Source organism: Lissotriton vulgaris, chromosome 4_1, assembly GCF_964263255.1.
Source record: "Lissotriton vulgaris chromosome 4_1, aLisVul1.2, whole genome shotgun sequence".
Lineage (NCBI taxonomy): Eukaryota > Metazoa > Chordata > Amphibia > Caudata > Salamandridae > Lissotriton > Lissotriton vulgaris.
In genome coordinates, this window is record NC_141691.1 from 1270982603 (window position 1) to 1271004673 (window position 22071).

Below are 22071 nucleotides of genomic sequence, written 5' to 3' on the forward strand. Positions count from 1 at the left end.
TGTGATTTTATTTCCTTTAATTAGTGTCGAATGTAACCATTCACAAAAGGTTTGGGCTAAATTAAACAGAGTAACAGATTTGAGATTTCACTATACTGACAGCTATTATTATCATCTGCTATGTCTGTTAAATGGAGGAAACCTCGTGATTCACACATGTTCAATAGGTAAATTCACAGGAAAAAAGTGTCAGAAATGGCAATGCTGACCTCATGCAGTGTGCTCAAGACACAGGCGCTGTTGGCTTATAGTCATGCAGTTTGCTTCCACTTTCCCTTGACTCTGATACTTGTGTGTCTCGCTCCCTTGTTGCTGCACAGCCCACGCCAATTCTGCTGGACAAGTATCCCAGAATTGATATCAAAGGGCCTTGTTTGTTTTTCCAATATAAACCAGCGCTCCTTGCAGTCCAACTGGGTGCAAGAGATGTATGCCTACAGTATGCAATGTATGGCCTGAGTGTCAATCTAGGGGGGGGGGGGGGGGGGGCGGGAAGGACAAGGAGACCTGATTAAAATCTCTTCCCATTTAGATGTGCAAAGATTGGTGGTGTGGATGGAGCAATCCAGCAACACCGTGACTTGATCGGTATTTCAAATATCGGCCTTGAATGTGTGACACTTCTGGATTTGGATTAGTTATCAATGTATTTAAATACATTTTTTCAACTATCTCAGACACAGTTAGTCTTTTGCTCCCGGCCACAAACTCAACTTCGTGAGTCTTCCTTAAAGTCTTGTTCGTGTATTGACATTTTCAGCGTGGAACTATGCAAATGTTTTATGCTTCTGCCATTTTGGTTGCCTAAATGTACTGATGGGCAATGCCTCAAGTTAAGTATGTGACAGGAAGTGTTTGAAGTGAGATGGGTGTAGCTAGCATAATTATGCTTTTAGGACATTTTGACAAATTGAGCGTATGAGATGCACATTGGGTTTGTTTGGGCTGCAAATTTTACAACTCCACTTTTGCTTCATGTGGACGTGCATGCCGAGAGAACACAGTTCAGCCCATGTGCATCTGGAAGGTGTTGTGATAAGACATTGTTTTCATATTTTTTCCCTATGCTGCCAGTCGGATCAGGAGGAGGATACAGATGTGAAAGCACAGGTACAAGTTAAAGAAAGTCTTTGTGCTGCACATTGATCCTCAGCGCTAGGTGTTTCTGGTCTTACCAGCACACGTCTTGGCAGTTACAGTGTAAAGTAATGCGTAGAACATTGTTGGTGTCCGCTTTATTGTGTGTCCCTTACCTTTCCTCTTTTTTTCACTTTTTTCAGAGTAGTCTGATTAAGCGAATAAAGGGTGAAAATGTATATGTCAAACATAGTAATCTTATGTTAGAGGTTGGTATTGGTACATAGTAATGCATGCACATATGTGTTGATTTCCTGTTGGCAAACCCGTTGCCCTCCAGCTGATGCATGAAATGTGTTACCCAACCTGCTTTTGAAAATGATCAAAAGGTATATTGTTTTAGCTTGTTATTATTTTTTATCTCTTTATTTAACAGATGTTCTTCTGACTTTGTGTTTGAGTTGATTAATACTTTTGTCTGTGCACATAACACTTTTTATTTGGTTAGCTCCAATGCACACTCAGCAGACGTTTGCACACAGACCTCCTGTACACATGCCATTGGAATTGCCACATTATCACAAGTGTTGTGTTAGTGCTGTGAACCCGGTTGCAGATACCTTTCCCCTACCAAGTATAGCTTTACCTCTTTTTGACTAACCAGATGACGCACTTTCATTGGAAAGAATGCTAATTCGTTCAAAAACTCATCTAAAACATATGTCTCCCTCTGCGTCTGATGTCTAGGAGCTTGACAAGACTCAAGAAGAGGTGTTGAAGCACCAAACTAATATAAGTGAGTTGAAGCGGACGTTCCTGGAGACCGCTGCTGACTCTACCAACGAGTGGGAGAAGAGACTGTCCACGTCACCAGTCCGGCTCGTAAGACATGAAGATGCCCCGATGATTGAGCCACTTGTTCCTGATGAGGTAAGGGCAGTGGGGAGTGACTGCCTCTCCTTTTAATGTGTGTTTTCACAGTAGCAATCATGAATGTGAGGAACTATTGTTGCCCTCTGCACACAGAGACATGGATGTGAAAGCTCCTCAGGCCTGCTTTGATATCAGGTCTCTGCATGAACACCTGACCCAGTTTTCTAGATTAGTGGAGGGTATACTCTGTTGTAATTAGTGCTTTGTGAATAAAATAAATCTGTGTAACATTTTGCACAACTAGTAGGGCGGAGTGTTCTTAAATGCAAATTTATTTTCTAAATCTCTTCTATCATTATTTAATAGTCACCTTTGTGCACCCAGTAACACCCCAGAGTTACACATATACTGAGGCCCCATGCGAAGAAAGCGCTCCAAGGTGGTCTACTGAGAAAAAGCGCAACAGCGAAAGAACAGTGATCTCAGAAGTTGTATTCTTGCAAGTTAATGATAGATGTTTGACATAAGATTGCACTTTTAGACCATGAAAACATTTCCCCCTATTAGCCCTATTTCTTGACAATGCCTCCTACATATCACAGATAGTCTAATTTAACTAGCAGTCTTAATAAATATTTCTTTAAATAACCAGACCAGCCTTTTTTGACCTCATAGAAGTCATGTGTAATGATTTTGTTTGAAACATGCTTCATCATTCCAAATGATTACTGTCGGATCCTGTTTTATTAGAAAAAAAGTATTCAAATACCTTTTTGAAGTATGTGCCCTTATTCCATGAACTTCTTCTTTAACAAGCAGAGATTTAGAGCCTGATTAAGAGATTGGCATAACTGTCTTGTAATAAGGTGGAAGGGATCTCCGTCACATTTACGATGGTGTATAGAGTTTGCCAAACTCAACAAAAACTAAATACAAGTTAGTCATCGATTAGCAAATTTTGCCTTCAATTGGTTCCAGGATATACTTGTGAAGATGCCATTTTAATTTTTGCTCACATTTTAACCAGGGCCGGACTGGCCATAACGGGCACCGGGCATTCCCCCGGTGCGCCGCACGGGTGGGGGCTGGTTTTGGGCCCCTGGGGGCCAATTTTGTTATGGGGCAGTTTTTGCAGCATAGCTGCCAAATCGGCCCTGTAACAAAATCTGCCGAAAACCGGCCCTGGCAAAGAGCTCAGCGGCACCCCCAACACCCAAGGGGGATGGGGTGTGGGATGCGGCTGAGCACTTTGCCAAGGCCGGTTTTGGTACCCAATCATTGGCTTCCAATCAAGAGGCCAGTTTCCTTCAAGGCCCAGTGCTTAGCTTTTGAGGCTCTTCACCAGAGGGGCCCCAGCCTATTGAAGGCTCTTTTTCCTGTGGTACACTCCTGGTAGACCACATAGAGACTCATACTGAAAAAACGGAGGATCCCCAGATTTCGGAACACTAGATAGGGTGGGCGTTCCTTCTCGGTGGCAGCTGCCAAACTATGGAACAGTATGCCAACCTATATTTCTTGAGCAGATTCTTTAATGTCCTTCAAAAAACATCTGAAAACCTGTTTTTTTTCATCTCAAAATCCCTGATTCTTCGCTGCTCTGCTCTTGTTGATCCATGTGTCCGTCTTTAGCACTTTGGCTACTGCGGGCTTTAGTACGCATTATACATTTTATCCTATCCTATTATATTCTAAACAGTGTGTATATTTTATGGTTCTCATACAATACAAAATGTATATCACCTTTCCACGCAAGTAATTACTACATAGTACTTTTACCATGCAATATTTGCAATGCATTGTATGTGTAACGCAAGTTGTTGCAACACCGCAGTATATTACACTGCAAGTCGCTACTAAGTATATACCTATATATATATATATATATATATATATATATATATATATATATATATATATATATATATATATATATATATATATATATATATATATATATATATATATATATATATATATATATATATATTCGGTAAGCCGAAGACGTCCAAAATCCAGCACCTGGAAAGACGAGGCAAGACCCATAGGTAGTGCAGATTTTATATTAATTTAGAGACCCAACACCAGTCCGACATTGTATATATATCTGCTCCATTGCACCTTGCCAGCGCACTCTCGATCGCGGAGGTGCGTCCGTGACAGTAAATAACCGCTTCACTTCTCACAACCGTTTTCAAGAAAAAAGCACTCCAGGGGGTTTCTTTTTTACAAAATCTGTCTATGTTTATTCAGGGAGGCAAACATGATGCGTTTTGGCATCCCCATTAATCTAATGTTTGCAAGTTTTTAAAGCAAAGAATTTCATGAGTTTGAGCTTTCTAATGAAACAATATACACTAATGCGAGTGGGCACATAGTTAAAACCCTCTCTTGGACAGAAATTCAACCCAAGCACTAGTAGTTGTTCCTCCGCTTTTGTTTGCTCCACTGATGACAAATTGATAATGCTATTGTCATTTAGCGCCGTTTTCTCTGCCATTGGGTTTTCTTCTTTGTGTTTTTGTTTCCACCTTTTGCGCCTGTTGCGTCTTCTTTTGTTTCTGCGTTTTCTACTGGCCTCCTTTGCTGCCTCGGCCGTAGTGTTTGCAATATTGATTGATTGATTTGAGGAGGGCGGCATTTCAGATACAGAAAGTGTCGGTTTCAGTATCCAAATAACTCCTACCAACTCCCTCTCAGGATTTCTTATTTACCGCCCGCCAGGCTGTATAAAACATTTTACAGAATCCCTGCTGGAAGCTACTTTAGCAGCAGCAGCCTGGGCACCCAACTTTCTGGTTCTCGGAGACCTAAACCTGCATTTCGTTGATCCTAACGATAAGGTGGCCTCAGACCTTAGTTTAAATCTTAAGGCCTTTGAATTAAATCTCTTAAACAAAGAAGCCACTCACATCAGAGGACATCTGCTGGACCCAGTTTTTCTCGAATAACAACCAGCTCATAGTTAAACCCCCATTTCCCCTACCTTGGTCTGACCATTTTTTAGTTCCATTTTCCTGAGAATTCCGCTCAGAAGAGAGAAGTGCCCCTCGCCCACGTATACTTCAGAGAGCCTGGCCAAAGTTATCGGTGGAAGATCTGACACGTACTTTAGAACAAACGGCCCCCGTAGCAGAATCAGATGTCCTCTTAGCAGACTCAAACTTTCAGAACTGGCTCAATGGCGCCCTGAACACGGTTCTGCCTCTCAAAATGGTGACAAAAAAAGCAGTACTTTTAAATCCCCATGGTACACCACAGAACTTAGAGACCTCAGAAAAGCCTGCAAAAAGTCTGAACGCATCTGGAGGAGAGACTGGGCAGTCAACAGCAAAGCCTCCTACCAGTCTGCCTTGAGACTTTTTAAAATTGCACGGCAGAAAACTAAAGCATCCTTCTTTGAGAAAAATATTAAACTATCGGTTAACTCCTCTAAGGAAACGTTTAAGATTGTCAAGCAACTTTTTAAAGTCCCGGCCCTGGCAATCGCACAAGAGGATACCGAAGCAAGGTGTGACCAGCTAGCGGAGGTCTTTGACGATAAAATACAAAGAATTCTTGATAGTCTACCACAGACTGTCACAATCGCAGGCGTTAATACTTCCCCGCTCCCGACAACTGGTCCCCGGTTGGACGTGTTTAGATGCATCACTAGGGAGGACTTTTGTAAGACACTATCCACTGTGAATAGTGGCTCTCCTTCTGACCCGGCGCCTATGCACATCCTCAAACAAATCGCAAGTACCATTGCCCCCCTTGCTACAGAGTTGTTAAACTCCTCATTTACCAACGGGGTAGTGCCCCCTAGCTGGAAGCAGGCCAGAATTAAAACTCTCCTAAAGAAACCGGGGCTAGACACCACCGATCTAGCTAACTTTCGCCCGATCTCTTTGTTACCTGGACTGGGCAAAGTCGCTGAAAAGCTAGTGAATCAACAGCTCTCAGGATTCTTGGAAAGTAATGGCTTACTGAGCGACTCCCAAACGAGTTTTCGCCCGGGACAGGGCACTGACACAGCCCTCTTAGCGGTGGCCGAGGAGGCAAGGTGCATCTTAGATTCAGGGGGATCAGCGTCACTGATCCTCCTGGATCTGAGCGCTGCATTTGATACGGTGGACTACGAAATATTGGTCCACCGTCTTGCCAGACTGGGCATCGCAGGGTCAGCCCTTAGATGGTTGGAATCCTTTTTGAACAAACGTTCCTTTAGGATTTGAGAAAATGGTGTCATGTCTAAGTCTACTCCCCTCCAGTGTGGGGTCCCCCAGGGATCGTCCCTGAGCCCCACTTTGTTTAATGTTTACATGGCCCCGCTGGAGGAGGTAGTAGCCCCTTTTGGGATTAAATCCATCACCTACGCAGATGACACACAACTAGTCGTCTCGCTGACACAGCAAGTGGGATGTTCAGACAGTCTCTCGGGTTGCCTAACTGCAATTTACTCCTGGATGACCGGATCAAAGCTCAAATTGAACAGAGCTAAAACCGAGATCATGGTCTTAGGCCATCAATTTACATCCCTGCCCACAGAGTATTGGCCGACTTGCATGGGTGAGTTTCCCCAGCCTAAAGAGAAAATTAAAAGCCTGGGGGTTTGGTTCGAACCCCAACTAACCTTTAGGACACATGCCCAGAAAGTCGCAGGGCGATGCTTTGGCCTGCTTCGGGCAGTACGGAAAGTTCTCCCCCTTCTGCCTTTTCAGTCCAGGAAGCTATTAATCCAGGGTCTAATTCTATCAAGACTGGACTATAGCAATGCTCTTTTCCTGGCAGCACCAAAAGCCACGATTAATATCCTGCAGCGGGTGCAGAACGCAGCAGCCAGGTTGCTTATGGGGGTTCCAAGAAGAGCCTCGGCCAAACCATTGCTGAGAGCCCTCCACTGGCTTCCAGTCCATGAACGAATCACTTTTAAATCATCTTGTATCACCCATAAGACACTGCAAGGCAAAGGCCCTCCGGCCATGAGAAACTTGATTCGTCCCTATTGACCGTCTCGGGCCCTCCGATCAGACGGGGACAATCTTGCTATAGTCTCGAGAGTGAGGAAGGCCCGTACAGGAGGCTGCCGCTTCTCTATAAATGCGGCAAAAAACTGGAACGCTCTCCCCAGGGACATCCGGAACGAATCTTCTTATCTTAAATTCAGAAAATCACTTAAAACTTTTCTTTTTCCTAAAACCCCTTAAAATTCCAGATTCTCAGAGTTTTTCTGTTATCAGTCAGGTAGCACTGGAACGCTCTAGGGCAGCCATGCGCTTTACAAATCCAATTTCATTTCATTTCATTCATTTCATTTAATTATTTCCTCCACTAAAAAATCGAGCTCTTGTCCCACACTTAGTTTAGTTTTCCTTACGTCCGGTCAGTCCATTTCTACACTCAATTCACTTGTCAATGATACAGTACACTGGAGGAATCATTGTTTGTATCCACATGAGTATGTATACTGGTTACGTTGCTCTTTATTTTCTCACTATATTGTTGCCTTCTCGCTGTGTCAAACTTGCAGGCAAAAGCAGGGCCAGACTGGCTACCGGGCAGTTTGGAATGCTGCTGAGCTGGGGGGTGATTTCGTTCATGGAGACCTGCGTGTGCTAAAAGAAATTTGTTTTGCATTAATTATTTCGAAGCACACACAGGTCTCCATGAACGAAATCAGCCCCCACAGCAGTGAAATCAGCCCCCAGCTCGGCAGCATTCCAAAATCCCCGGTAGTCAGTCCGGCCCTGGGCAAAAGTAAAGATTTGTCCATTTTCATAGTCTGCTAAATCTCGAGCAAAGTTATGTGCCTTTCTAAATTTGATTTTCTCCTCATGTTTTTTCAGTCTCTCTTTTATAGCCTCTTTAGTTTTGGTAATGTATTCCGTTGTTTCAAGTTTGCTCAACTCATTGTTTATTTCGTCAATTTCTTGTAATATTTCCAGGCGATCAATGTTTGCATACTTAATTGAAATGTTAACCAGATTCATGGAAGCAGGAAAGTTGCTCTCTCCCCACTCACGCAGCATGTTGGGGTTAGGTTTATCAAAACTGGGTGCCAGGAGTATTCTCAACCCCCGTGAAACCCTTCCCACTTTAGCATACTTGGAAAGTGACTTGTGCTCCCACCACTTAGTGGTCTCCAAATTTAATTTTTTTCTCCAAGTTCCTTAGCAGCGACTTTGCATCTGTGTCTTTATCATTCCTCATGTTTGGCTGTTGTGCTGGATTAGTCGAGGTGCTTGGCAGGCTTCCAAAAACCTCCTCTGCCGCCATTTACCTCTCTCGTACATTTTCCGCAGACATTGTGGGTTGTTCGATATTGTGTCTGCTGTGCAAGTCAATGACCAATAAACTTGTCGTTTCACTGCCTTATCTACTGTCTCTCCCCACCTACATTTCTTGCCAATATTACTCACTGGCGAACAACGCTTTCATGCGAGTCCTCCGACCCTGTCGATCACATTCTCAAACCAGTGCTTGCTTTCTTCGGCAATAGTAGGGGGCAGCCGCTAAAATTCCACCACGGACCCACTCTTCGTTTCGGTCGAGGGCGGCCACCAACTTGTGGTAAGGGGGTCTGGTAACGGAGGCAACCGACCTCCATAACGATATCGGAAGATGCCAACTCCCGCCACTTCTGACCTCCACATGGCGACGAAGAAGGAGACTCAGACCTGCAGTATTTCTGGCAAGATGTTTATTCTTCAGTCAACAACCTGTAGTGTAGTTCCTATATTCCCAATAGGCTCTGCGCATTGGAATAACATAAACGGCAGTTTAGACGTAGGACTGAGGTCGACTAGGTCTCTACTGAATATGTTAGACTGAATTAGGTATGCCAGCTAGCTCAGAGGTCACTAGAAACGTTCTCGAATGAACAGGAATGAGTTAACTTTCCTGAATAGACAAGAAGGGATTAGCTTCTGACAACCGCATAAACATGACAACTTTGCTCCCTCCAGAATAAGGATTATATCTCCAGAGTCGTGTGAAAACAATAGATAGCTATTTCACTCAGTCAATCGTGCATGCTTAGTTTCACCAGAGTGCAGAGAAATAGAGAGACATGCGTTTTCAATAAAAGTTGTTATTTATTGAGCAGTCCTCTTTCTCATGCAAGAGAAGTGAATTGCCACAATTGCAATACTTGTCATAAAGTAAAGTGCGTACAGTAAAAGGAGTATTATGAAATAATACTGTAAAAGCATTTATATGGTTTCTGAGCCATATGATACTTAAAACGGATAAAATATATACAATACATACAATGATAAAAGTTGACTTAACGTACACAACTGGTGCTTCTAAGATACGCCTACACCGGTGTACCTAACCTAAGCCTAGTACGTGGGAAGGAGTAAGTGAGCTGCAGTTTAAGTTAAGTTAGTTTTGCCAAGAATCTGAATCAAGAATTCTCTAAGGGTCTAATCAGCTCCGTACCTTGGTTTTAGAATGAAGGAGGTCTTGTATCTCTTTCTCAGGACTCGATCTCCCAGCAACCCGCAAGGGTGACTGGAAACACTGGAGCTGGATTTCTCGGCAGGAGAAAAGACAGCGTCTCTCTCAGTGCGTCAGATGGGAGGGTCGGCTTCCTTCGGCACTCGCATCAGCTGGGCTTTGGGTAAATAGATAGCCGCTCTGCTCCAAACCACCGTATGTTGCTTAAGGCAAATGCTGGTATATTTATACCTGGAAGGTGCTGAGTTTGACGTAAGGTTGGACATAAGACGTCACTAAGAACTGTCACTAAGAACAGGCAGTTCTTTCAGGACTCTCAGGAGTTCTAGAACAAATCAAAACAGAAGCAGGGGGAATTCCCGGGCTGCTGGAGGCTTGGTTTGTTTAAAAAACGCGTTGTACTTTCTAGGAGTCTAAGGAAGTAGCCTTGCCGTATTTGGACTGCATTGGCTATGACTAAATATGGATATGATTCTTATGCCTTTATAAGGATATCATTTGTTATAACCACATAAGGGCATGAATCGGGAATATTTAATTACGGTCCTAGATACGTTCACAACATCCACTCCACGTATAATGTCCATCATTACTAAATACTAAGCAATATATAAACATATAAGTATGCATGTGTTTTCCAGCCCACCCCAAAATACATAAAATGCATTTGAAATGGTATAGATACACGAAAAAATGAGTATTATACTGTACGTTTTTCAAGCAGTAGTATCATTCAGATAATATTTTTTGTAGTGCATTATAATCTTCACTAAATGAATCACGAAAGTTACATTATGAAATGGCTCTTAATACAGAAGAGAAGGTCGAGACCATTTCATCACATATTTATACAAGATTGTACATGTGCTAGAGGCTGATTCAAAATAATGTCTCTAGAGTCTCTAAAAATAGAAGTTCTGTTCTCTAAGAATAGTTCTACTTTAATTAGAGTACCATGTGCCCAAGAAAAAAGGTACATATTTTGGGAACTGGAGAAAAAAAAATTCGCTTTCGGGAAGAAAATAGTCCCAATGTTTTTTAGAAGTGCTGTTTATCAAAACTGAAGGCCGGATTCAAAGTTCAGGGGGCGCTGTGTGCTCGCTATTTCAAATATTATTCATGTTGTTAGGAGAGAACATTACCTCAGATAGGCCGGCAAAAAATTTGTCTACAACAGTAGGTGAAAGTTGGGCCAACTCCGAAAAATCAGAAAAAGTGCATACATGCGATGCATTGCCATCATCGGTGTTTAGATAAGCAATGGTCACAGAAGGTTGTACCTGTGTGGTGCCGCTTTCATCTCGTACTTCACTGCCACCTAATCGTAATGGTGAAGTCTCAACAAATGCCGTCATCAGAATAGGTAGCCGCTGGGGACAACACGTTGCATGAGCCGTTACCGAACCAAGTAAAGCATCGATATCCATTGGTACTGCTGATGGTAGTGTAAGACAAACGTCCAACACGCATTCTTCTCCGCATAGCAGACATCGAAGCACAGGTAAGATGCAATCTTGCCAGATTGGTCTGAATGAAAGAAACCAGGTAGTATTCAGTTCTCTTAGCCAGGCCAATCCGAGGACTTTAGTGATACGTTCTCGGTACCGTATTGCTAGGATCGTTTCTTCCATCGTAGCCTGAGTTTTGTCTGTGACTTGGCCTGTCATATCCGGGCAGGAGGAACAAAAATAAAATACATGCTACGAGTCCCAAAATAAGAGGCAGGCCATCGAATAAAGAATGCACAAAATTCGGGAAGATGCCCAGAACTGTTTCAAAGCGTGCTAACAGTCCCGAAACAATTGTTTTAAATACATGTGGTATCTGACATGTTTAAGATTTGGCTTAACATTTCTACGATAATAGGGTATGTATCTCTGCCGCTGTCCTTGCAACTTGCAGATCATACGTCTCTTTGGACGAGGTTAAAGGCACAGTTGTCTGTAAAAGAATAGACTTCATTCTGCTTAAAGTATCAATTCGAATAGAAGAGATATTCACAGAAGGCCATATTGCTGCCTCCATGTCTGGATTGCTGTTTGGATACAATACTTGCATACAACAAATGACCCTGGAAGTAACGCTCCCGAGATAGGCTTTTCCTGGCAGCATGCTACAACAGCTGTGGTCACTTATTATAATGTAGCTACCGTTGTAAAGTTGTCTGAAAAAGGGCTCTATCTGTGTAGCAGGGGTGCCGTGCAGATGACATGAAAGGTTGTTTGATGAACCTACGCAGGCTCCATGCAAGTTAATACCTTGACACAGAAGTGTACCGCTTAGTGATTTTTTACAATTGTTACCACTAAGAAATACCTCTTTTTTCCCCTCACTATAACATCTATGTGTATAAGGCAAATTCCAGGTTGACTTGATGTATCCTTTACCCAACCTTCCATACAGGCCTGCTGGTAAATACTTTTGGCAGTATTGAAACTGAAAAGTTGTTATCGGGATTGTAATGGTGCCATGTATTATCCATTCAATGACCGGTCATTCTGACATTGTCATTGGTAATTTTTCTAGTTTTTCAATGCCAGCACCATATAGTCTGCTCCTTTTTGTGCCAACGAGATTTGTCTATCAGTAAGGTTAAAGATAGAAAATAATGACGTTGTGTTGATTAGACGCCATGGCACGTAGCCTGAACTGAGATTTTGTAACGTCCAGCCTAGCTGTACAATAGAACGCAATTGGGATTGACCATGTTGTAACATTAGCATATCCTGTTCTATTATATCAATAGCAGATGATACAATGCTGTCCAGTGAGAAAATTCTGGAGGACAGTGTCGTTAACCCATTGTCCACTACAGAAAGTGATTTTTCCAAATTAATACGATCAATTTCTCGTATTTTTTCTGCAGTTTCAATTTGTGTTATTTTCCAAGCTTCCTTGTAAGCTGCGTATATACCGGCGTATATGAAACGTTTTTGACGCTGTTTGCGAGGTCCCAGTAAGAAATCTCGCAAGTCAGCACCTTCTTTAAGTAAAGTTAAGTGTTGCTTAATTTCGGATAGTGTGGATTTCTGTAGCCAATCGAGGCATAGTTTTCCTACACTGTATGTTGTAATTATCCCTGGATGTTGTCTCTGGGAATATCTTGGGTCTGCCCTGTTCTGTTTGAACCCCTGTGTTTTGTTCAGGAATCTATCTTGACAGTTATTAGTGTCTGTGGGCCAGATCAACCATTTTTTCCAATCAGGAATAGTTCTGTTTTGTTGTAAAATATTGGACACGTCTAACCCCTCATCTGTAGTTTTATCAGGCATATGCTTTGGTATAGACGGGTTGTTTAAATCTTTTATCTTGGCTAGGCCAAGACAGGGTGTTTGTTGAATGGTGTCATTCAGGAACATTATTTGTTCTGGGATCATGCAGGCTCTAAATAATGATTCTAAACCTTGTACCTGACACTCTTTTGTACCCCAGATGGTTTTTGTCTCAATGTTATTTTTCCAAAATTCAAAACCAAATGTAGGCCTTTTTTCATAAATTTTTTCAGAATAAATCAGTTTAGTATTTGTCAACATGTTTTTCCTTCCTGTCTTATTTAACATTTTGAAATACAACATTTCTGGATTAGTGATATTAAACCCTGAGAAGTAGGGGAATTTTTCATAAAATGTTTTTGAACTGCCTTTTGGCAGAGTTGGACAATTTTCCCACTGATTATAACTGAAAACATTTCTAGGATTAGCAGATTTATGCAGATAATGCATGCCCAAAGTGATTGAAGCAATACATTTCTTCATAATTCGAAGAACCCTGTAAATAATCATGTTCTGTAAATTTTGCTGACATTTCTAAATCTGACATCATATTATTAATATTTTCAAAGTCCCAATCATCAGAGCAAGTACTAGGTGATACAAAGTCACTTAAGGAGATCTTGAATTGATGTGGATATCTCAAGAGTTCAACCGGGCTATAGATTTCGTAATCAGTTTTGTCCCATGCTATACCACCAGGTATAGGATTTGCTGTGATGTTCACTGATGATAGTTCTCTTTTTTCGATGTGAGAAGATCTGTGTGGTTTCAGGACCAAGTTGATGTTCTGACTTGCTGTGTCCATTGTACTATATTTCCCATCAATAAATGTACCCAAACTTGAAACCAAGATGAGCCATAGAAGGAGGAAAAGTACGCCTAACACAATTCATAATTCAATCCATGGTGAAATCAGATATGTTTCTCCGAGTTGATGATAGAGCTCTGTAATTTTTTTGTTGAAAGTTTTGTTTGCTGGCTTGTCTCCATGTTCACTTGGATCATCAGAAAAGTCATCGAAATCGATGAAGTAGCCAGATGCAGTTCTGTCAATTGTTTGGATGGCATCAGGATTGTTATTAATCTTTGTAGTTGGTTCTTCCTTTTTCATATTAGCATAGTCCGAGGCTACATCATTGTAGACAGGTGTTTCCTGACCTGACTGCACACAGCAGCAGAGGCCGTCAGTGAGTTGAGGTTGGAGCATCCCAGACAGGGAAGGGGCAATATCGGTTGAGGCAAGCAATTGCCCCTTTTGGCATTTGGATTTTTGAGAAAGAGCAGGGAATAAGGGTCAGTGTGCTTGTTTTCACCTCTACTGTGAGGCACTCCCAGCTAGCAGCCTCGGTGTGGCTTTTGACCACTTCCCTGCTTTACTCAATTTTTTAACCCCCTCAACTCTTCAATCCATCAATTACTTAACTACTCTTCCTCTATTCTCTCCTCGCCATCATGCTCTTCATATCGCCACCCCAGTAAACCATACAGAGGACAAAATAAGAACTTGCAGTTCATTGCTTCTACAGGCACATAGAAGACCCCTTAAACTGTTGAAGAATCAAAAATGCAACAAATTATTCAGCAGTAAACCTTGAATGCATGGTCTGCAGGTGCTGAGTGGCATGACAACGAGTAACAGATCCCGAAAGAGGGACCTCTCTAGTAAAGAGCTTCAACCAGCCGCAATAACTAGGACCATTAAAGACATTTGGGGCTACTTTTTCACTTTGCCAAAAACACAGCGTGCCCCCCCTCCCCCAGCAGGAACAAATAGGAAGAGCCTGAAGAATCGCAAAGAAAAAGTGACTCAATCCTTCTAGATTCTAGGCCCATTGAGCACTTATAGCATTGTACCCCAGCTCCGACTCTGGGTGGACATACTGAATTGACTATCCGTGCTACACGCCTACCAGAGACCAGTCAGCTGGCATGGGCAATGGAGGCCAGTTGCTTCATCTGCCCTTGAGCCCAAAGTAATAATAGTATTCACCAATCAATATGTGGTGCGGACCATCAAGGCAACCATAGATCCCTAAGGTGGCCTACCAAAGGCCTCAGTGTGAAGGTTCCCTGTGATCAGGGTGGCCTCATCACCGCACCCTACCTCGATCAACGTGGTAAGCACCACCAGCTTAATCTCAGATAAGACATTGGACAACAATCCCATCAATGGTGGTTACCATTACGCTTAACATGACTGGCCACAGGGCCAGCCCTGAGTCAACGGCAGCAACCATCAATCAATCTCTCTCCCCATTTTTGCTACAAGTGGATTTGATGGTTCAGGGAAATGAGGGCTTGTCAACGGAGGAACCTGAGATGGCCATCCTTATGAGAAGTATAGGCCACCAAGTTGTGTTATGGTCCACAAAAACAAACCTCCAGCTCCTTCCCCTACTACAACGAAGTCCCATATTAGTTCTCCTGTCCATGCCATAAACAGTCTGGCCATTCTAAATACCTTTGCACCCCCTTCAAAGACGATGACATCTACACACCAACATCATTGCCAATACTCCTGTGAAGTCGTGAGTGGTTGAGAATAATGAGACTAAAGGGAGGCAGGCTTTGGACAGAGCTGTATTCCATTGTGCAGGCTGCCTCGTTGATAAACTACCCACTCCAATTATGGCAATTGACAGTAAACTGGACCGGTTAAATCAATTGATAGTTAGAGATCAACAGTCACCGATGGAAGAGTCACCCACAAATATTGAGTCACAGTAGCCCCCTGATTGAGAAAGTTGTGTCTTTACCTGATATAATGGCAACTATGATTTACGATCTGAAAGATGAAACTGCTAAAGCCAGAGCGGTCAGGGGTCACGGCCCAGGCAGTGTTAAAGCATAATACTGTCTGGTGCCCCTGAGCAACTAGGTGCTACTGTGAAAGAAGAGGGACAGATGCATGACACCAGTGTCTCGGCTACTGCTGATCCCCAAAAAGTGGTCGACCCTTGCCTGATGAGCCACCCCTAGATAATGCCACAAAGGAAAAACCGTGAAAGATAATTATGAGGCTATTAAAGCCTCAGACACGTGTCCACAAGATGACAGCTTTCAAGCAAGGGGGTGAATCTCCCAAATGACATATTGAGAAGCCCTCCACCAAAACTTTGCTGCCGTCAAGAAAGAATAAAAAGAGACTCAAGAAGCTAAATAAAAATAAGGGTAAATGATTACTTTTGAGCCATAAAAAGAAGAGTGCCAGTTCTATCACAATTTTTTTCTCAATCTCTGTGCCCGAAGAAATTATTTCATCCAGTCAGAGGGATAATTCTGAAAGGAAAAGTCCAGACAAGGAGCCAGCCCCAGAAGGTCCCATTTTTCCAGCTAGGTATCCACCTCTGGAAATGCCAAACAATCTGCCAGCACCAGTCCCTAAACCAGGCCTTGCATATGTCCTTCAGCAAGCCCCGGCCAGCATTTTCACCAACAAGCGGTTAGTAAGCACTCCCAGAAAAGATATGGAATGATTTTCCTGAGTGAGACTTGAGTCCAAATAGTGACTGTGTGCATGGGCCCAATAAGGAGTTCTTAGATTGGACATAGAAGAGGCAGATTTTGGACCCCTGTGAACTAAAGTCAGAGGCTAAAAATCCAGTACGACGTGCAGATCAGACCAAGCCCTTTTCTATTAATCATGCATCCCACTATTCTAGCCAAGTTACCTCTACCTCAGAAGAATTTTGCAGCGAGCCAAAGACTTTGCATGATTAAGTTTCCTCACAACAGGCAGCACAATTCATAAGACCAGCAAAATGGGACCTTCTAAGTAGAGAGAATGTTATTTAACTTTGTTCCCATCTGCCTATCCTGAAACTCTTCTGCTATAAGAACTCTGTATCCATTGCCTTCATTCCTCCTGGTATAGCTGAAGATGAGTGTTCAGAAATCACCTTCACCCGCCCATCCACAGTGCAAGTCTTAGAGGAAAATCATTCACAATAAGCTCAGTGGGGCAAAAAAATAGTGAAGCTCATCGAAAAGAAATATCCAGTAATTTGTATGCAAGAGGGCCCCCCAGCAGGCAGGAGCCTGTAGACTGGGGCAGGACCCACAGATTAAAAATGAAGAGTCATCCCTCTGTCCTTTTCAACGCTAATAGAGATTCTCAAAAGCCACTTGTGACCACAGGCAAATGAGCAATTGAGGCCCACATGTCCTGTAAGCATTTGTACAGCCAACCAGCCAAAAAACATGGAATGGGCCTGGCTCCAGTGAGCCTTAACTCAGCGACGGCTCTAGTCAATGCCTCACCAAATATACGTATTGCATATTGTTTAATGAACAGAAGATGGCTGTCTGTAGCAGATGGAAAAACAGAGACCATTTTAAATCTTAGGCAGATGGATATCGTCTCACTTCAAGAAACCTGGGCACTTGACTCATTTCCCTGTCCTGGTTTTGCAGTCTTTGAATCTCCCGCCAATCAATCAAAGGTGATGGACCATGCCGTAGGCTGGAGTATATAGTTGCCATCACATCTCACTGATAGGGCCACTACTGTCACTGTGGGAAATAGCAATTTCATCATTGTCAAAAGAAACCCTGTAAATATAACTAACCACAATAGACTATCGATCCTTACTGCTGGTGCATCTATCTTCATCTCTCCAAATAAAAGGTCCAAGTCACTAGCACATTTGATGCCCCCTGTGATGTCTCAGCCATGGCATGCCATGGTAATACAACTTGACGAGGTCACTAGAGCAGAATCTGCATAAGTTAATCTCCGACACAGTGCCTCTCAGTATGCCTAGCTAGAAGAGTAAATAAGCTGCCTGAAAACTAAACTGCATAATTTCTTAAGAGTACAATGCCACAACAAATGAGGCAATTTGTCCATCAAAAATAGCATCTCATCTTTAAGAACTGAATACAGGAGGAAGATACAGACAAAAAACAGAGAAGCAGAAATAAAATGGGCACCAATTCACATAACTATAAGAACAAAATACTTCCAGATGTTTTGGCACCTACACAATAGCATGACTGCAGACAAGTCTTACTCAGCCGCGGTCAACATCACTCCCTCCAGCTGGCTGAATTACACAGGAAATTAAAAGTCATGACAGACTAATGAACCCAAAAAACACTGAGAGATAAGTGGTCAAAGGGATATTTAACGACCAGCCTCGGTTCACTTCCCTAAATACTTAATCACAACATACAAATTGAACCTGGGGTCTCAAACAAAAGGACCAGACACACGAGTGAAAAATAGGAGTACTGTATAATCCCTCGTAGGAATTGAAAAGAGAAATGAAATTAGAAGGACCCTTAATAAGAGATTGGATTCCCATCAATTACCTTGGTGATCGGTATCATCATCTGGGTATCCTTCCAACCAACCGATGTACTTCTTGATCATGGAGGCTATCTCCTTGGAATACATCTCAAGTGGGTCAAAAATGGGGAGAACCAGAGAGAAGAATCAAAAAGATTTCTTAATATATAAGAAACATGATCACAGATGGTTTCCCAAGTAACCATGAGAAACGTGCAGTGAAGTGAGTGCAAAGTTAAAAAAGAATTGAAAAGAGAGAAAAACTTGGGCTGCCAGTTTATATCATCATTGGACACTACTAATGTACTTGTCTGAGCCCCTTGCAAAGGGCCTGAAGAAAAGCCTATTGGTATGGGAGGAGGTACAGTGACAAGGACAAACAGTGCACATTGTGTCACACGGGATCAGTCTCTTATGCACATAGTGTGCATTTGCAAACTACTATTTCCCCATAATTTCTTTTGGTTACAACCTATTTTAACGTCACTAAATATCCGCACAGACAATAAGGCAATTGAATGCTGCTTAGAGAGGGAATATACTCAGTTGTCCGCCAATTTCTTGAAGTTTCTAAAAGTAGCCATTTCAGCCCTTTCCCCAGCCCAATAGTACTGTGTTCCTCAGGAGTCTTAAACACTTGTGTGGTACCGATTCCCCATAACTTAGGGGGAATGGGCAATGACCATTAGCACTTAGACATCCCTTCTAATCTGCCCCGGGATACAAGGTTGACATTTATACAGCACTATGAATAGCATACTTATTAGCAGGGCATACAGCAGCCATCCACACGTTTGCAGCACATGTCTATTTCGAACCACGTTGTAAATATAACACTTCTAAAATCTCCAAAGCAGCTTTTGCATGGTGTCACATCCCTTTGATGTCTGAAACAGCTCTTATCCACTGCTCCTGCAGTTGTTTTTAGGTTTTAAATCTGTTTTACTATTATCATATGAAAAGAAGTTGATACAATAATTAACCACCTACATCCACTGGCCGGTGGTGAAACATCAATTAGCGGGCTGTGCATGCATCACAAAGGAGGAAGCAAGAAAAGGAAGGAATAAAGAGGGGGTTGGGGGAATGGGTTCAGTATGAAGAGACAATGTTATTTCAGGCCTGAACTAGCTATCTCATGTACAAAGGTAGTCTCAAATAGTTCAGTTTGTGTCAGGATCATCTGTTGGGGTTAAGAGGAGTATCCGCGGGTATTGTGGACAGGACAGTTCCCAGAATTCTGTAGAGAGATAGTTAAGACATGGTTGCCGCATCTCATCAAATAGGGGGAAGCGGTGTGTGGCTATTGCAGTTAGCTTTTCCTTCCCAATATTTCCCATGATTTGTGTAACCAGTCTAAATGTGTAGGAAAGTCCTCGGTGTCCCATCTAGTAAGAAGGATCTGCTTGGAAGCGCCCAATTCTAAGGTAATCCCACAACCTCTACTGGACCGCAATGGGTAGGTAAGCGGGTTGGGAGACCACGGATGACATAAGTGGGAAACCTAGGAATGTCAGTATCAGAAATGGCATTCACTGCATCAAGGCCCCCCAAAAGAATTCCAGTTTGGGGCACTGCCATAGAAGGTGGGTAAGAGTGCCCTGTTGGCCACACTGATGCCAGCAGCATTTCTTTACTAGTGGTGTTAAGAGCTGAGGTTTGTGCGTGGTGTAGGATGTTGTTCCACTTCCCGTCTGTAAAAGGGCACCCACATTCTCCCTCCAATCTGGCCCATGTGGTAGATTGTAAAAGAGTCTGGAGTATGATGAGGAAAGCATGAATATCGGTGTGAAAGTCTGGACTTTCTGCTGTGGCCAGCTTCAAATGCTCTCAGCAAACTACAAATTGAGGCTGATACACTTTAAGTACCTACATCGGTTCTACAGGACTCCCACCCAGCTGCACCACATAGGACTCAGGCCTGATGACAGTTGGTGGGGTTATGGCTATGCCCCTACCACTTTTTACATATGTCCTGGTATTGCCCACCCATAGCAGCCTTCTGGGCAGACATATTTAGCAAACTCCAGGAGATACTTGGGACCTCAAGTGAATCAAGACCTCTTGTTGGTTTATTAGGATATGTCAGGGACACCAAGGCTGAAAACCGCAAATTACATGCCATGTTGCTCTTACTCGCCAAAGGCCAAATATCTATACACTGGTGCAAGAAATATGCCCACACAGGTGAGTCGTGGACACACGATGTAACTTTTAGTCACCCTAAGGTCAGTAGCCCATTGTCTACTGACCTCGAGACCCCTACAATCGCCCCTAAATACAATATTTAAGGGGCAGCCCTGAACCAAGAAATCAGGCAAGAAGAAACTACAAGAGAAAAAGAAGAAGCTGTGCAGAAGCTAACAAAAGGAAGACACCCACTGACTTGGCCCGAGCCCAGCCGGCCTGTCTCCACCTTGAATCTGTTCCTGCGAAATCCTGGTGTGTCCTGCAGCCAGCAACCTCAAAAACCCCGGAGGACCTGCCTACCTTAAACCTCAACAACTGTGTCTCCCGTGAACACCAGATTTATTCATCTGCGACCTCTGGTTCCGGCCGGACACCGTGGATCCGCCCCACTCTGCACCCGCCGTCCACGTTCCAAGCTCGAGTGGGCAACCACCACGAAGAGGTTCCCCCCCGGTGATTCTAACCTGAGAGGCAGCAACCCCCTGACCTGCCTAAAGCCTCCAGCCGACGCCTGAAGCCTAAATCTGGAAGGGCTGCATCTCTACAAACTCGGACATCGGACCGAACGTCTCATTCTACAAATAATTATTTGAGGCAGAACTACACCACTTTGGGAGAACATTTCCTTTTGTTTTCTGACAAGCATGATTTAACCAGTGATAGGAACATGCAATTTAAACTTTTGGGTGCTCCCTGAAGCAGGATTTAACCTAAAGTACGAGCAAAAGATTATAAATAAAGCCTTGAAGAAGTCTTGTGGAGACGAAACGCGCCGCGTCTGCTATGATTATGTATCATGCTTTTAATAATTGAATGAAAACATCATCCATCAAAATAAAGAAAGAAGAAAGTTTTTTGATAAACAGAAGTCTCCAATGAATTGATTTGGTTTTGGGAGTTTATACGCTATTACTGTGATTTATACTGTTTCTCATTTGAAATTTATGGATTGCACTATATCATTCTTGACATTCTAAATATATGGGTATGTGCTGAGCATCCTTGAATCTGGCATTAATTTTGATTTTCCAAAATATTAAGGGAGCTAGAACAATTGAAAATACCAGTGCAGGTCTAGGGTGCCTTGACCTTTCATTTTGTGTTTCCTTGTAAATCTGGAAGGTCCTCTCAACCGCGACCAGGAACTGGTAAGAAGAACCGACCCCAAAAGGCACACCTGCACCCGACGCCCAACTGCCTTGGGTGGCTAAACCGACGGTGCCTACCCAACCCCCAGCTTCCTACCTTACCTCTCAAAGTGGTGGTCGCACCCAGAAGACCTTTGTCCCCAAGCCAGCAGTGCCTTCGCAACCAGAGGTTCCCCATGGCAAAGAACAGGGCGCCCGACGTTGAAACAGCAACCTGCACCCGGCCGCCCTAGTGCGGCTGAGGGTGCACCTTTGGTGCTACTTTGTTTCCCCATTTGTCCTGAGCTAAAGTCTAGGAGCTTTGCTCCCACAACCAAGTGACCTACTCGTCATCAGCCACCAACCGGAGGCCCCCTATCCCCCATTAGATAACATTTGGCCTCAGCACTCTGCACCCGGCTGCCCTAGTGCTGCTGAGGGTGTAACTAGAGTGCATCCCTGACCCTGGAGGGCCCCAGAGTCTACCCCCAGTCTACCCCCAGAACCTCAACTCCCACTACCACTACCAAATACTTACCTCAAAACCGATAACACTATTTTCCTGCATAGGATAACATTGTCTGTTTTTCTTGGGAAAGGTTCTGTGTGGAGTTTGAAAACCCAAAGAAATTCTTTACATTGTACTGTTTAACAAAAACGATTTTACTTACCTGATATTACAGGATATGTCCCAGAGTAGTATCCAGGTATATATAGAAAATTAATCTAAAAAGTAACTTACCTGGTATTTTACTGAAAACCTCATTCATGTCTATGTACTGTATTTACAAAGTATTGC

The 22071-nt window shown here is 43.1% G+C and overlaps 1 protein-coding gene across 30 annotated transcripts in view; it reads left to right on the forward strand.

Moving 5' to 3' along the window:
- Nucleotides 1-22071, forward strand: part of EPB41L3 (erythrocyte membrane protein band 4.1 like 3) — an 878261-nt gene that overhangs the window by 748681 nt on the left and 107509 nt on the right. For 17 of the 30 annotated variants that reach the window (XM_086965494.1, XM_086965495.1, XM_086965488.1 and 14 more), the window contains exons 14-16: nucleotides 1075-1110; nucleotides 1281-1346; nucleotides 1825-2007. In XM_086965494.1, the coding sequence (XP_086821620.1) occupies nucleotides 1075-1110; nucleotides 1281-1346; nucleotides 1825-2007 (285 nt within the window). The remainder of the gene's footprint in view (nucleotides 1-1074; nucleotides 1111-1280; nucleotides 1347-1824; nucleotides 2008-22071) is intronic. The other 13 variants (XM_086965491.1, XM_086965493.1, XM_086965508.1 and 10 more) reach the window with 3 other exon arrangements.